This window comes from Canis lupus, chromosome 33 (assembly GCF_048164855.1).
Source record: "Canis lupus baileyi chromosome 33, mCanLup2.hap1, whole genome shotgun sequence".
Classification (NCBI taxonomy): Eukaryota; Metazoa; Chordata; class Mammalia; order Carnivora; family Canidae; genus Canis; species Canis lupus.
This window is the reverse complement of record NC_132870.1, coordinates 1064554-1081750: the sequence shown is the minus strand read 5'-3', so window position 1 is coordinate 1081750 and position 17197 is coordinate 1064554. Positions and strand designations below refer to the sequence as shown.

The window sequence follows — 17197 nt, the reverse complement described above, 5'->3', positions numbered from 1 at the left end:
ATTTTTAAGATTTTATTTATTTATTCATGGGGATCCCTGGGTGGCGCAGTGGTTTAGCGCCTGCCTTTGGCCCAGGGCGCGATCCTGGAGACCCGGGATCGAATCCCATGTCGGGCTCCTGGTGCATGGAGCCTGCTTCTCCCTCTGCCTATGTCTCTGCCTTTCTCTCTCTCTGTGTGTGTGTGTGTGTGTGTGTGTGTGACTATCATAAATAAATAAAAATTAAAAAAAAAAGATTTTATTTATTTATTCATGAAAGACACAGAGAGAGAGAGAAGCAGAGACACAGGTAGAGGGAGAAACAGGCTCCATGCAGGGAGCCGGATGTGGGACTCGATCCCGGGACTCTAGGATCACACCCTGGGCCAAAGGCAGGCGCTAAACTGCTGAGCCACCCAGGGTTCCCCTGGCCAGTCCTTTTAACCTGACTCCCTGTGTCTTTTTTTTTTTTTTTTTAAGATTTTATTTATTCATGAGACACACACACACAGAGGCAGAGACACAGGCAGAGGGAGAAGCAGGCTCCATGCAGGGAGCCCGACGCGGGACTGGATCCCGGGTCTCCAGGATGAGGCCCTGAGCTGAAGTGGCGCTAAACCCCTGAGCCACCCAGGCTGCCCTCCCTTTGTTTATTTTTAAAAAAAATTTTTTTAAATAATAAATTTATTTTTTATTGGTGTTCAATTTGCCAACATACAGAATAACACCCAGTGCTCATCCCGTCAAGTGCTCCCCTCAGTGCCCATCACCAGTTCACCCCCACCCCCTGCCCTCCTCCCTCCTCCCTGTGTTTAAAACATGACCCACTTCATTGCTCTCTGGGACATCAAAGTGTTCCGGGCTCACATTGTATTTGGCCTGTTCCCCCAGGCCTGGAATGAGCCATTTCTCTAAGGAACTCTGGTTTCTTTCAAAAGGGAATAGTATATAGAATCCAGGATCTTATGTGCATATTGCTACTGAGGTAACATTTGTGCCTGGGAGCATTCAGTGGATAAGGTTTCAAAATAGATTTTTTTAAATCAGAAGTTCACATAGTTAACTCAAATCCAGATCCAGTACTATGGAGTTCTTCCTCGTCTTCCCTCATTCCATATCTACATCTCCTCAACAGTGAAAATTCTAGTTTCCAAAACTTTCAGCATATTTATTCATTTTCTCTCTTCCACAGTACATACAGAATAGTTCTAGAATTATAACAGTGCTACCACCATGAACGACTTACCTGCCAAGGGAAGCTCACTAAGACCACACAGAGCACTATGTTCTAACGTTACTTGAAGGAACTATTTCTCTCTGTGACATTATGTTATCAACTTACTATATACACTTAGGTTTATTTGTTTTTGTTAGTATTCAACCTCATGTTATTTTTGGAATATGTATAACACGTGTACGGCATACAGTAAAAACCTGATGAAAGGTATATTTAGTAGAGTCTTGCTGCCAACCCTATCCCCTCTACTCTATTTCTACCCATCCCCTATACCTCTATAGATAACCATTTTCATGAGTTTGTTTTATTCTTCCAGTGTTTCTTTTTGCAATATTAAGCAATTGCTACCCCTCCCCCCACATATGTACATGCTTAACACATACACTCATTTCTCCTTTTGTAGAGGAGGGATATTAACCTCTACCTATTAGAGGGAGGACTATCAAAGAATTTATGGACATATTTTCAAAGCACCACAGTTTACCTCTGGTCACAAATTTACATTTCTCTCACATGTGGAGTGCCTTCACTCCCTCCCAAGAAGGCCCCTAACAGTCTCATCCCATTATAGCATCCATTCATTCAAAGGCCAGAATCTCTTTATTGGAATTAGATTCAGATGTGGATGAAGCTCCTCAGTTCTAAGTCCTTAAATACAGCTCCCTGAGTTGGGTTCCTCTTCATCTGAAGACCTGTGACAGCCAACATACAATGTCAGGCAGGCCTAGGATAACCGCCATCAAAACTACCATTCCAAATGAGGAAAACAGGAGGCTCACAGTTCATCACAATTCTGAAATCTAGCTGAGCACAAGTTGACCATGCCCTGATTGGGACTCTGGCCTAGAAATAATTCTCCATGGTTCTTAGTGCCATTCTCTGGACTCTTGGGTCTAACTCTAAGACGACCTTCCTTTTACATATAAGGTAGCTTATGTTTTCAGCCTAGGGGCTTCCAGCCTGCCTATAGGAAGGCCTCTTTTCATCTCACACTGTCTCTGCAGCTCAGTCCAAATCAGTGGTGTTTTTTGAATATAATTCTCTAATATCTTTGTGGGTTTTCTGTGAATCTTCCTGGGTTTTCCTTCCTTGTCTTCCCTTTAACTATTGGTATTTTGTCAGAGTTCTCTTCTTATTCCTCTTCTCTTTTCACTCTATACACTGCCCCTGGATGATCTCATTGACATCAAGGATTCGCTAGAATTCAAATGCTGATGATTCCCAAATCCTTATCTCTGAAGCAGCACCTACTCCTGAACTCACAAGTCAAACAGCATTACTTGGATGTTGAAGCTCAAAACCCAAGAGAGACCTTTAACAACTCCCTGTCTTTTACTTACTACATGTATTTCTCAAATCCACACTCTTGAGTCTGTCACCACTGCCTCTCCTTTAGGGTAGACCCTTACCATCTCTTGCTTACATTGTTGAAAGCCTTCTCCAATTTGATTCTCTCTTTTTTTTTTTAATTTTTTTTAATTTATTCATGAGAGACAGAAAGAGAGACACAAGCAGGCTCCCTGCGGGGAGCCCAATGTGGGACTCGATCTCAGGACCCCACCGAGCCATCCAGGCACCCCCAACTTGTTTTTCTACCTTCAGTTTTATCTTCATCTCGTGCATTCTCCACACTGAAGCCAGAGAGCCTTTTCAAACCACAGACCTAGTTAACTACTCTTAAAATCTCAAATCCATTAATGATTTCCCAAAGCTTTCAAGATGAAGTTCAGATTCCTTGGCATGACCACAGGGTCCTTCATAATTTGGCCTATATCTTCATTTTCATATCTGGCTACTTCCTTTCCATCACCCAAAATATACTATGCTGTCTCCAGCCTTCTCACCAATAATGATAGTGCTCCCACTGCCTACAATGCCCTTCCTCTTCTTAATATGCTTCAAGCCTCATTCAGTTCAGGTATCACTTGATCACTATCAAGTGAGACTCCCTCTTCCCAAATCTCTCTCTCTCTCTTTTTTTTTTTTTTTTTTTTAATTTTTATTTATTTATGATAGTCACAGAGAGAGAGAGAGGCAGAGACACAGGCAGAGGGAGAAGCAGGCTCCATGCACCGGGAGCCCGACGTGGGATTCGATCCCGGGTCTCCAGGATCGCGCCCTGGGCCAAAGGCAGGCGCCAAACCGCTGCGCCACCCAGGGATCCCCTCTTTTTTTTTTTAATAGCCAGAATGCAAAATTTTATTACTGGTTTCAACAACAACAACAACAACAAAAAAACGAGTGGATACACGTAGAAACATGGGCAGCATCTCCCTCAGCAGGCAGGATGAGGAAGGCAGGCAGGCGGGGTAGGCTTAAGATATTCCCCTCTGTCCAACAGAAGTAGAATCTCAGGGAAAGGGTCAGGTTCCCTCCATCCAGCTGCAAGCCCGGAGACTACTTCATTCAGGGAAGCCCAGGACAGCAGCTGAGGGCAGAGGCTGAGCAGCCAGGGGCCAGGCCTGGGGGAAGGTGTAGAGAGGAGTCCTAGGCTGACATCACCAGGGGGGTGTCATGGACTGAGGGTTCTGCAGATATGACATGACCACAGCAGAGATGGACAGCATGAAGCTACTCATCATTTGTTTAGTGTCCTCAGAGCTCTGGGAGTTGGCAAAGCTGATGAAGGGTGGACGTCTACTGCTCCTTCATCAGCTTTACCAAATCTCTTTTTTACCTAGTGCTTGTCTCTCCTAAGCTCCTACTCATCTTTTACTTGTCTCTTTTCATGAGACCTTGAGCATCTTCAGAGTTCAATAAGGAAAACACCTAGGATAATGTTTACCACAAAATTATTTTATTAAAAGTTGGTTAATTCTTTAATATTTAGGTTCTTCAAGTCCATTTTTTATGTCATCTGTTCGTGGTACAATAATTGAAAACACATCTTCAGCTGGGACATTGGCACAAATTCCTTTTTTCCCCAAATATGAAGTGGAACTTGATTCTCCTAGGAAAGTCATCCCTTACCCTGGAAAGGAACATATTGAACGTGTTTTGGAAGAATATTCACATCAAGTCAAAGATCTGCAGAGAAGACTAAACGAAGTAAGTTACATTCTTTTCTTCCAGTACTCTATGCCATTTGGGGATGGCAGTGAGACATGTTGCCTTGGAACAGAACCTAAACTTAATAAACACTTAACATGGGATGCCTGGGTGGCTCAGTGATTGAGAGTCTGCCTTTGGCTCAGGGCGTGATTCCGGGATCTGGGATCGAGTCCCATATTGGGCTCTTTGCATGGAGCCTGCTTCTCCCTCTGCCTGTGTCTCTGCCTCTCTCTCTCTCTCATTCTCTGTCTCTCATGAATAAATAAATAAAATCTTTAAAACAAAACAAGGGGGATCCCTGGGTGGCGCAGCAGTTTAGTGCCTGCCTTTGGGCTCCCGGTGCATGGAGCCTGCTTCTCCCTCTGCCTGTGTCTCTGCCTCTCTCTCTGTCTCTCTCTGTGACTATCATAAATAAATAAATTAATTAAAAAAAAATTAAAACAAAAACATTTAACAATGGATTTATTGGTTAAACTTGTTAATTTGGCTTATGCCTTCTTTTTTATTTTAAAGATTGTATTTATTCATTCATGAAAGACAGAAGAGCAGAGACATGCGCAGAGAGAGAAGCAGGGTCCCTGCAGGAACCCAAGGCGGGACTCGATCCTAGAACCCCGGGATCATGCCCTGAGCCAAAGGCAGTTGCTCAACCACTGAGCTACCCAGGTGCCCCTAATTTGGCTTATGCCTTCTATTTCAGTATTAAAAATTGGGCACATGGGATCCCTGGGTGGCGCAGCGGTTTAACAAACGCCTGCCTTTGGCTCAGGGCGCGATCCTAGAGACCCGGGATCGAATCCCAAGTCAGGCTCCCGGTGCATGGAGCCTGCTTCTCCCTCTGCCTATGTCTCTGCCTCTCTCTCTCTCCTGTGTGACTATCGTAAATAAAAAAAAATAATAATAAAATAAAATAAAAATTGGGCACATGAAGTTTACATACCTTTTTTCCTTTTGTTAATAGAATGTCTTGGTTTCATGGTTAATTTTAATGAAACTTGAATAGCTCAAAATGTTATCATAATAATTGGTTCAGGCCTACTGACCTGCTATCATGATAGCTCATTTTTCTTTACAAAGCAGTTGTAAGAGTAGGTTTTTAGATATATGTAAATAGCTCAGGCTAATTTCCTCTTCTTTATATGGCTGTCTGGCAAATTCTTGATATCCATCAAGACTCAGCTAAGCATTTGCTTCTCTGAATCCTTTCCTCTAAACAGCATTAAGTATATTCTCCTCTGTACAGCTGTTGCCCTATGTGCACATGTCTACTGTAGTATTTAGCACATTACTGTATTTATTCACACATTGTTCTACCTTATCAGACTGTGTAAATACATTTAGGGAAAAAAAACCACAACTTAATATTAAGTGCCGAGAATCATTACCTATTATATCATGTACAAGGATACAGAGATGAATAAGGTAGGACTCATAAGAAGTTCATAGACTTGAAGAAGAAGAGCTGGTATATAAACAAATAGTGACAATACTTTGTGATGACTGCAAATAAAGAGGGTGGGTGGGATGGATGGATAGATGGATGAAGCACAGAGATACCAATGAGGGAAAGAGACAGTGCCTTACTGTTGTGCCCAAGATTGCGAATCCAAGAAACCACCAAGGAGCCGACACCGAAGAGGGTTTATTTACAAGCTCGAGCTTGGGTCCAAGTATACTCGACACAGTGGAGCAGGGACTTGGACCCCGAGGTGGTTTTTAGCTTGTTTTAAGGGCTGGTCTAGGGGACCTCCAGAAGGGGTGGAGCCATTTTTCAAGTTCTGTTTACATTCTGATATGGGGCTTTCAAGGGCGTTGAGCTCTGTTCTTATTCTAATAGGGGCTTCCTGCCCCTGGCTTGGGCTCTGTTCTCATTCTAATATGGGGCTTTCTAGGATGTTAAGCTGTAAACTGTTTTTTTTTTTCTGTAACTGAAGTAATGTAAATTTCAGCTCTTATTCACAGGGGCCAGGGATGGCTGGACTTGTGCTAACGCTGAACTTAAAGTGGAATGGCCTTAATTTTCTCGGCCTCCACATTACTTAATTCATTTTCCATGTCCATTCTCTGGCAGAGGATCTGACACTTGATTGGCTCCCAGTAAATATGTGTTAAATCTCTAAATGAATACAGGGCTATTAGGATACTTACAATATTTAGCATAAAACTCCTATGTAACATGTGCTAGGTGCTGGGTCTAAAAAGATGGAAAATACATGGTCATTTTTTTTAAAAAGATTTTATTTATTTATTCATGAGAGGCAGAGACACAGGCAGAGACACAGGCAGAGTGAGAAGCAGGCTCCACGCAGGGAGCCTGACGTGGGACTTGAGCTTGCGTCTCCAGGATCACACCCTGGGCTGAAGGTGGCGCCAAACCACTGAGCCACTGGGGCTGCCCTACGTGGTCATTTCTGTATGCACATTTATAGTCTGTGGCTGAGATATTTATATAGAAAATGATAGTAACAATGAGATCTGTGCTGCAGTAGGAATAAGCCATGATGCTAAATCCCATTGCTGTTTTACCTTCCTTAGAATTTTAAGCAACATTTCACATAGGTGATTATCTTCTTCCTCTTAAGTATTCTTTTCTCCTAGGTCCCTTGAAAATAAACTCTCTTGACTTTCCTTGAGCTTATTCGTTTTTGTTTTTTTGTTCCAGTAGAACCATCTGAAAATAGTCATAGTGATTCCCACGGCTTCTGTTGCCATTTATATATCAATGAACACTCAACTTATATTTCTAGTACAGACCTCTTACTTTAGCACTGCATGTACCTACTTGACATTTATACTTGAAATGTCTGAGGGTCTATAAACTCAACATTTCTGCCTGGATACATGATCATTCCCCCAAGCCTACCCTTCTCCCAGTGTTCCTTCTAATTGTATGTGGTGCCACCTTTACATAATTACACAAGCAAAAACTTCATTTATATTTTTTAAGGGGGGCACAGAAGGAGAGACTCTTAAACAGACATAGAGCCTGTGGGGCTTGATCTCACAACCCTGAGATCATGACCCGAGTTGAAATCAAGAGTCAGACGCTTAACCACTGAGCCACTCAGGCACCCCCAAACCTCATTTATTCTTGATACCTCTTCCCTGGTGTCATTTTATCACCATATCCAGTATATCTCATATATATTTCTCAGATTTCCTTTTTTTTTTTTAATTTTTATTTATTTATGATAGTCACACAAGGAGAGAGAGAGAGGCAGAGACATAGGCAGAGGGAGAAGCAGGCTCCATGCACCGGGAGCCTGACGTGGGATTCCATCTTGGGTCTCCAGGATCACGCCCTGGGCCAAAGGCAGGCGCCAAACCGCTGCGCCACCCAGGAATCCCGTCAGATTTCCATTTCCACTGTTGGCATCCATAGTTCAGACTGTACTGTAGTTATTCACCTGGACTATAAGAGGAAAAGATAAAGGGCCTTAACTTTATATTGACTTTATAGACATTGTCAATTGCAGAATCAACTAGTATCCTTTTACACTTGCTCTCCAGTGTAGTGTTTTTTTCACCAGAAAGTGTATGCCTTTATCATATGCTTTTTTAAAAAGTTTTTTAAAAGAACCGTCATGTAGGTTTTCTCTCAAATCCTCCTCTGATCCAGGACTCTTCAAGAGTCATCTGTCCTATTTTCTGGCTTAGATGAATTTCTTAGGTCTGTGTATAACTGTTTTCTTCTCATCACAGCTTTCCTGATTGGATCCATGATTTCTAGGATTCATTGTTTTCTGTCTTCCTTTTTCTGGATCTGCTTCATTTAGTCAAAGTACATCTTTAGAAACTTAAGAAAGGTACATAGGCATATATTTTATGGACCTTTGCATTCTGAGAACAACGTTAGCTGGGTAACATTGAAAGTCATTTTCTCTCTGCAAATATAAATTTTAGGAAGCGTTCTTCTATTGCTGTATTACTTTGTTTCTTAGGATCCTTTTTTTTCTGGTGTTTGCTTCTTTGTTTCATCTTGGACTCTTGTATTTTATAATCTTCCTTCAGGTGTCCATGAGTATTTGTTGGTTGATTGGTTAGTTGGTTGGTTGATTTTTGTTCATACTCAAGGATGAGCAATAAAAAAGCTGATGGCAAGCTCTCTCAATAGGCAGAATTTGATGGCTTGGCTTTGGGATAATTAGGTGGTATCAGTTGTTAGGCTGGGAGGTCTCTCTCAGTGCCTAATTTTAGAGATCTTCCTGAATTTCTCTGTAGTAGAACACCTTGACTTTTGGGTGGTGGTTGTCTGCTGTAGAGTTTTCAAGTGGGTTGGAGGTGAGGATGGACTTTTCTGTATATAGAATTTTAACCAATTTTCCTGTTTTCAAAAATAAAAATTATTTCTGTATTTATCTTGAGCTAGAAGTCTGATTTGTTTTAGAAATAGTGTTTTGGTTATTAAGTAAAGAATAAATTGAAAGGGGCCAAGCTTGAGACAGTGAGACTAGTTGATAGTTCAATAATCTAGGTGAGAAATGATTAATTAGGCCCTGAAGTATGGTGAAAGGAGAAGGAAGTACACCTAAAAATAAATTAATAATCTATGGATTTTTGGAAAGTATTAGCGTTAAGAAAAGAAGTTCCTCTGGTAAAGACTGATTTACCTGGCATTTTTTTCTAGAGCAATGAATTGCATGAGAAACAGAAGTTTTACTTAAGGCAGTCAGTCATTGATTTGCAAACAAAACTTCAAGAGATGCAAATGGAGAGAGATGCCATGGCTGACATCAGGTTGGGAGTTGTTACCTAAAATTATTTTAAAATTTTACTTTTTGTAGTATAAAATTACTTGTGTGAATATGACCTTTATGAATATTATTTCTTCTTCTTTCACTTATTTCATAGACGAAGGGAGAGTCAGTCCCAGGAGGATTTGAGAAATCAGCTTCAAAATACAGTTCATGAACTTGAAACTGCCAAATGCCTTAAGGAGGACATGCTGAAAGATAGCAACATGCAAATAGAACAGCTGAGAAAGATAATGCTTAGTCATGAGGGAGTGCTTCAAGAAATCCGAGCAATCCTAGTTGACTTTGAAGAAGCCTCAGGCAAGAAAATATATGAACAGGACAGCATGTCTGCTCTCCACTTCCGCAACCTGGGCTCGGCTATTAGTAAAATCTTAAGAGAATTAGACACAGAAATTTCTTATCTAAAAGGGAGGATATTTCCAGTAAGTGGTGAGAACACTATTCAATTTTATATTAAAATCCATTAAGAGAATAGTATTAGATGTGTATATTTTTTTAAGTTCTTAAAAGCAAACCAAGTTCTCACTTTTGTTTTCTAAAATAAGTTATTTCCACAATGACGTCTCAGTAAATTAAGGGAACTAGCTTGATTTGTCTGTATGGCTTCCTGAGAGTATAACCAAAGTAAGTGATCTAATAAAATATGGTGATAAAATGTATTAAGTTTCAGTATTACTTTTATTTGCTTCTTTCTAAAGTGTTCCTTTAGTTGGAAAATCTCCAACTTTTCCAAGATGTAGATTTACCAATCCATAAATCAGCATCTCTTTTTTATATAACTAGGTAGAGGATCAGCTTGAAGCACTGAAGTCTGAATCACAGAACAAAATAGAATTGCTTCTTCAACAACATCAAGATAGGTGGGTTTCTGACTAAAGTATAGAAAGTCATAGTGAACTAAACCATAGGTTTACTAAAATCCCTTATCAGCAATTCCAAAATCTAAAATATTCTGAAACAAAGAAGTTTTCTTCATAGGTTTATGGCAAATTCATGTGAAAGGGAAAATTTTTCTGACATTTGTTTAAAAGGTTCAGGAAAATTTTATTCAAGGCTTTTGCAATAGGGGTTCTGTGTTAGGGGACAAAGATGAAGCTCAGCTCTCCTAATACAACCAGGAAGGTAAGGATTTTCAGCCAAGGAGCAGATGAATGGGACAGTAGAGACATCAAAGGTAGGGAGATTCTCACTGAACTGACTTAGCCAGATTCTTACTAAGCCTGGGCAGGCCAGGCCAGTGGGGGTGAGATGGGAGGGTGATGGGTGCCAAGGTCAAGGCCTTAGAAGAAGACTCAGAGGAGCCTGACTAAAGTTTGGTCAAGGAGAGAGTCTTTGTCAGTCATTTGTTGGCAAAACCTGACTTGAGCTTAATGTAAAGCTTTATGATGTAAAGTCTTTATGATTTAGTGTGAATATTTAAAATCCTGTTGTTGTGTTTGCAATATGTTACAGGACACTTCCCCCCATGTGTGTCACATAATATATAGTACTTGTAACTTACTACCGTTGTAAATTTTTTTAAAGATCTGAATTTTTTTTTATAAAGATCTGAATTCTAAAACCTAAAATGAGCAGCATCTTCAAAGTCAAAGCAAAATACTAAATTTAAGAGTGTTGAAAATCATTAATTTTTGGAATAATCAGCCAAGCAAAGTCTTATGTATCAAATAACAAGCACTGCATTTTCTTTATAGGATTGAGCAGTTAATAAGTGAACATGAAATCGAAATAACAGGACTTACTGAGAAAGCTAGCAGTGCTCGAAGCCAAGCCAATAGCATCCAGAGTCAACTGGAAATCATTCAGTATGTTTGTCCTGGTAGTTTGAAATTGGTAGTTATTTATCTTCATTTTAGAGATACCATTTTCATTAATATTCTGTCCTAAAATCTTTTAAAATTTGCCTAAAAATTCCACAAGGAAGTAAAACATTTCTAATTTAAATGAATGGAAAAGATTACTTAAGAGATAATATTATATGATTACATGGAAGTATTATTGCAGGTATTTAGGCCTCTTGGAATTGGATGTTTTAAATATTATTCATATTACAACTGATAGAACCAAAGACACACACGCACTGTATATGTGTGTGTATTAATATATATAAATAGAATACACATGAATACATATAAATAATTTTATAATTTGAGCTTATATAATTGAAACTTTTTATAGGGACATTTTCAATCATATATGAAAATAGAAAAAAAATAGTACAGATAAACTCCTATATACACTATCTAGTTTTAACACTTAACAATGTGATTGAGTGGAAGCTTTAAAGAAGCAATTTTGGAAAATAAAAGATTTTTGACCTATTAATGCCATATAAAAGAACTAGAGAAAGTATCTAAATGCTAGAGTATGCTTAGGTATCACACTTATTCTTAGTTTGCTATTTGCTTTTACTCCCCTTTAAAACCCTTCTTAGAGAACAAGCAAGAAACCAAAATTCAATGTATATGCGACAACTCAGTGATCTGGAATCTACTGTTTCCCAGCTACGTTCGGAGTTAAGGGAAGCCAAAAGGATGTATGAAGACAAGGTGAGGTTAGATTTTGCTGCTGTGCTTCCACAGACTATTATACACAGATTTAATTATACATGTTTTAATAGTTTATTTGAAAATGAGGAATCAAAGTAATGTCAAATTAAAAGCAGCTTTTAAGATGGAGTAGGAGGACACCAAATATCAATATGTTAAGTTATAAACAATTTTAATTTAAATTGTTTGCTCAAATTAATTCATCTGTAGAAGAAAAGTTTTGCATATTTCAAGTTAAATTTCTTAAAAAAATAAGTTAAAATAAGACTACTAAAATTATTTTTACAAGGCTTATTAGCTCTAACAAATATTTTGCTACCAGGTGGTCTCCCCCTACCACTCATTACTTCAGAGTACCTCCTAGGTTTTACTTCAACTCCCAGTTATTAATCACTGTGTGACTAGCAAACTGAATTAATAAGATCAGTCTAAATAAAAAATAATTAGGATAAGTTTCATCTTTTATCACACAATTCTTATTTTTTTTTATTTATTTATTTTTTTCACACAATTCTTAAACCCAGATATTCTTATTTGATATTCTGTTTTTTTTTTTAATTTTTTTTTAAATTTTTATTTATTTATGATAGTTACAGAGAGAGAGAGAAGCAGAGACACAGGCAGAGGGAGAAGCAGGCTCCATGCACCGGGAGCCCGATGTGGGATTCGATCCTGGGTCTCCAGGATCGCGCCCCGGGCCAAAGGCAGGCACCAAACCACTGCGCCACCCAGGGATCCCAATATTCTGTTTTTTTGTTCTCTCACTTTCCTACAGCTAAAAAGGAGCTATTCACTGTCATTATCAACCGATTATCCAGAGCTTATGTTTTTGTTAATCTCAAGCATATGCAAAGCAATAGAGACCCTAAAAATCAAGCAGAGAGTTACCATTCAGAGGAGCTTGTGTTCTTCATTCCCTGTAGGAAGGGTAGCCAACTATGCATGCCTGTTTGCCTGTGACAGCCCAGTTTACACCTGCTACTCCAGGGTCCTATTTTGTTTTTTTTTTTTTTTTTTTTTAATTTATTTATTTATGATAGTCACAGAGAGAGAGAGAGAGGCAGAGACACAGGCAGAGGGAGTAGCAGGCTCCATGCACCGGGAGCCCGATGTGGGATTCGATCCCGGGTCTCCAGGATCGCGCCCTGGGCCGAAGGCAGGCGCCAAACCGCTGCGCCACCCAGGGATCCCCCAGGGTCCTATTTTGTAAACACCAAATCTACAAATTGACTCAGTTTGGAAGACAAACTCTAATAAGTCATCCTAAAACTCTAATAAGTCATCCTACCTATCTGAGAACCTCCAGTTGTAACCATCATTGTTAGCCAACTTCTCACACATTAGCTGATTGGGAAGAAATAGAATATAAAGGAAGCCGCCAGATTCCTCTAAAAAGTAGCCCAGTTCTACAGGGTAACAGTACAAGGACAAAGCTTCACATGGGAAGAAGCAGTTGAATACTGCAGCTCTAGTTCTTCCGGACAGCCGTTTAATTACAGTCATTTAATTATACTGTCCCCCCCCCCCCCCGCCCCGCTGGCCACAGGAGGGGGACTCTTCCTCCTTGGTTCTAGTTTAAGCACAGGGTATAAAACCTCAACCTTAATTCCCTGTGGCACAGCTAAAATAAGAATGGAAAATTTAGACGTGGCTTTACTAAAATCTAAACAATAAAGACTAACATAAAACTATATAATCTCAGTTATGAGATTTGGATCCTCTATAGCAGTGGCTTTCAAACATTTTTGATCACTCCTCATAGTAAGAAATAGCTTACTTTTTGATCTACTATACACATAGGACTGAAGCAAGTTTCACAGGATGTTGTTTACCCGTGTTACATGTGGGATGCTGATTTGATACTAAATTGATACCATGATTCACTGGCAGGTTGCAGTTTGAATAACACTGCCCTACTAGACCACTGGGCTTAGTTAGCTCTTAGCTTAAATCCTTTTGTCAAGGTCATTTCAACCACCACCATTTAAGAGTAGCCTTCAGGAACCTTTGACTGTTTGTTTTATTTATTTATTTATTTAGTTAGTTAGTTAGTTATACATACCTTTGTCTGTTTAAAAGCTAAACCAAGAAGCAGAAGCCCAGAGAGAAACATACGTTCTTTTCTGCTTCTCTGAGGCCTGCTTTTTGGTTCTAGTTTCTTTTCTCAGGGTGAGCTTTTCCCCTGAAGATTGATACCGGGAATGTCCACCCCTTTCTGGGCAGACCAAGCCTACATAAAAGGTCTTGATCTCACCCTGCAGCATGGGGGTGCTTTCAGCACATTATAGGGTGGAAGCTACCAGAGCCCTGGTAGTCTAGTGGAGATAGGCACATTCGCGGATATGAGCACAGACCGTCTGACAGTAAGAGAGGAAATGAGAGAGCTGTTGTGTTCTAGTCCAATATAGTAACTGATATTCATTACTATTCAACTCATTTTGAGAAGATTAAGTATTCATTATTTATTTAGAAGTCCTTTGAAAAGCTATGAAGTACTAAGCAAAACTCAACTCGCTTGTGTCTTCTTATATAATTCGAAAGTGCTATAGCTTTCCATTGTAACATTGCTTGGCAAAGTGACCCTTCCATCAGCTGTCACCTGTTGTTTGCTAGTTCACATACAGTTCATATACAGCACCGTGCTGCCGAACTCTAAATTTGAGCATGGTGGGAAATTTTAACAAATACTGAATACAGTACATCAAAAGAATACAAAAAAATAGCTTGAGTTTTTATAAATATTTATCTTTGGCATTGTAGAAACATAAGCATACAGATGAATGACTGTAGACTTTTTCATATGAATGTTTTGAGGCCATATAGATATATAATGATACATACAAATATGATGTTATAATCATTCTTATTTTGCCCTAATGTAAACAGTGGATCACCAATAATTTTGTCAGTCTTAAATAGTCAACATTTAATAGAAATAAGGGGGGGGCATATTAGATTAGCTCATTTTAATCTAGATCAGTGAGATTTATAACAACATATTGAACCTGTGGAGTTGGCAACTAGATGGTGGTTAAGTAGGCTTTCTTAATAGTGATTCCCTTTAGTCAGAGAACACTGAGAGATGATTATCTTGTACTTTGGCCTGAAATGTCATCAATGCATGGTTGTAACCGAGCAAGAAAACATCAACCTAGTTAACAAAAGGATTTCATTTTGGGGTCATGAAAAATCATATTGTTAGGAAATGTTTTTCTTGTAATGAATTGAATATAAAATTCTTCTGTTTAATTTTTTTTATTTTCATATAACTTGAGTTTACATTGCTAAAGCTTCTGAAAAAAAATTTTTTTTAAATTTTTATTTATTTATGATAGTCACACAGAGAGAGAGAAAGGCAGAGACACAGGCAGAGGGAGAAGCAGGCTCCATGCACTGGGAGCCCGACATGGGATTCGATCCCGGGTCTCTAGGATCGCACCCTGGGCCAAAGGCAGGCGCTAAACTACTGCGCCACCCAGGGATCCCAGCTTCTGAAAATTTTAAAATCTATTTTATCTTCTACTGCTTTAGTGAGCAGTGTTAGTATTTTCTCCTGAGGTCAGATTCCTTCCGTAAAAAAGTCTTTATTGTTTAAAAAAAATGATGACATGATAGGTCTGAACAAAACTTTTCTTTTTTTTTTTTTTTTTTTTTTTAATTTTTATTTATTTATGATAGTTACAGAGAGAGAGAGAGAGGCAGAGACACAGGCAGAGGGAGAAGCAGGCTCCATGCACCGGGAGCCCGATGTGGGATTCGATCCCGGGTCTCCAGGATCGCGGCCTGGGCCAAAGGCAGGCGCCAAACCGCTGCGCCACCCAGGGATCCCTGAACAAAACTTTTCTAACTAGAAGGCATAAATTGTCCTTTAGGAGGGCAGTATGTATCTTCAGGTTAACAAAATATTTTAATACTGAAGAAAATAGAAACTACGTTTCAAAGAAAATTGTAAATGTAGCTTTTGTAGCTTACAAAAGTGCCCTACTGTAATGCTTTTTTCTATTCTTCTCTTTCCATTTTAGGAGAACCTCCAGAATTCCCCTTTACGAATTTGGACCAGTAGAAGCTGTCACTATTGGCTCTGTAGATTTGGCTTTACTCTTAACTTTCGCTTTTTGACAACAAAAATATCTCATGATCTTGATTCTGTTTATTTTTCCTATTTTGAAAGCTTTTGGGGCTGAATTTTGTACTCAAAAAGTAAAGATTTAGTAGCACTGGCTGGAGCTATATTCTGTGCAGGAAGAGTCTGTGCAAACCTCTTTGCACAGTTCTGCCAATGCACCCCCGTGCTGACCTACAGCACCCCTCAGTATCCAATGTCTGTGTCGTCTTTTTGAGCACAGAAAACAAAACAATTCGGCTTGATTGGTAACATCTTTAAAAATCCCTGTAAAAATTTGAATGAGATCCAAGTACTTATTTGTCCAGTGATCCAAAACTGAAAGTAGATTCATAGATGGTGAAAGGGAAAACCGGTGCTGCTATTGGAAAAAGAAAAGAAAAAGAAAAAAACCTTTAATATCTATCTTGGATATCACTATTTATTCTGGACATTTCAGAAGGCTTTGTAGTGTTTTGTACAGCTGTTTGTTCAGCTCAGCTGCTACTTCAGTGGTTTTCCCTTTCACTCTCCATTTCTCTTCTTGATTGATTAAGTAATAGAAGTATTTCTGCTCTAAAAAGTGAAAGGTAAAAGCAGAGCTATAGCAGTTGAGTCAGTACTGACAACTACAAAACCAATGTTCCTTCAGGGGTCTGGAGGAACTTCTGACAGTTGATAAACTTAGACAAAAAGATAACACTTGGCTCTTTTCTTTTTCTTCATTCTTTTCTCACTTTTCTTTTGAAACTTTGGTCTCATGGATTTTACCATCCAGTTTGATGTTATCAAAGGGTCATCCAGAATTTTTTTTAAAAAATGAAAACAGACAAGATAGCAAGTTTTAATTTAAGTTTTTAAAGCACATAGACAAATATTTTGCTCAAAGAGACAATAGTTTTATGCCAAATTTGGACTAGAAAACCTTATAGACATACGAGTAACTCTTCATATTGAAAGTGCTCTTGTTAAATTTATAGCTCAAAATACAGTTTTCAGGACAGGCGGGAATTATAGGATTTCAGCTTTATTAATACTGTTCTTCTCATATAAAAAAGCAGAATTGAAAGAACTTGGAAAGATTATCTAGAATACTCTTTTCAAATTATAGATGAAAAATACTGAGACTCAGAGAGGTCATGTGACAGAACCTGGACCATAACCTAAAGTCCTAGCTTGATCATGTTCCCTCTCTGATTACATTTGTCCACCCACAGTAAAAGTTTGTGGGCTTTTTCCTGAGTATTCCTAATGTCATTACTAACTTTGTGCTGATTTGGGCTTTCCTGATAATAGTAGAGCTGAAGAGATTATATCAACTGATACCATTCAGCCATTTTCCTTAGAAAGCTACTCCTGCCAGAGGTTGAGTTTTGTGTGAGAACTTCTTTATAGGATTATTAGAATTTTGAACTTTTCTGGTGATAGCCTAATGTTTTATGTACACTTAATTCTTGTGAAATACTTGTTTATATCTAACATACATTCAGACATAGTCATTTTTAAAATATATTCACTGTAA

The 17197-nt window shown here is 38.9% G+C and overlaps 1 protein-coding gene across 22 annotated transcripts in view; it reads left to right on the top strand.

Annotated features, from left to right (window-relative positions):
• The window catches only part of CCDC158 (coiled-coil domain containing 158), a 127413-nt gene that overhangs the window by 41210 nt on the left and 69006 nt on the right, over window positions 1-17197 (top strand). For 17 of the 22 annotated variants that reach the window (XR_012023570.1, XR_012023573.1, XR_012023572.1 and 14 more), the window contains 6 exons: window positions 4047-4264; window positions 8895-9004; window positions 9119-9446; window positions 9808-9884; window positions 10719-10829; window positions 11459-11573. Coding sequence is in view for 18 of the 22 variants with exons in the window: in XM_072810821.1 (XP_072666922.1) it covers window positions 4047-4264; window positions 8895-9004; window positions 9119-9446; window positions 9808-9884; window positions 10719-10829; window positions 11459-11573 (959 nt within the window). In the remaining 4 variants the exon portion in view is untranslated. The remainder of the gene's footprint in view (window positions 1-4046; window positions 4265-8894; window positions 9005-9118; window positions 9447-9807; window positions 9885-10718; window positions 10830-11458; window positions 11574-17197) is intronic. The other 5 variants (XM_072810823.1, XM_072810824.1, XM_072810827.1 and 2 more) reach the window with 3 other exon arrangements.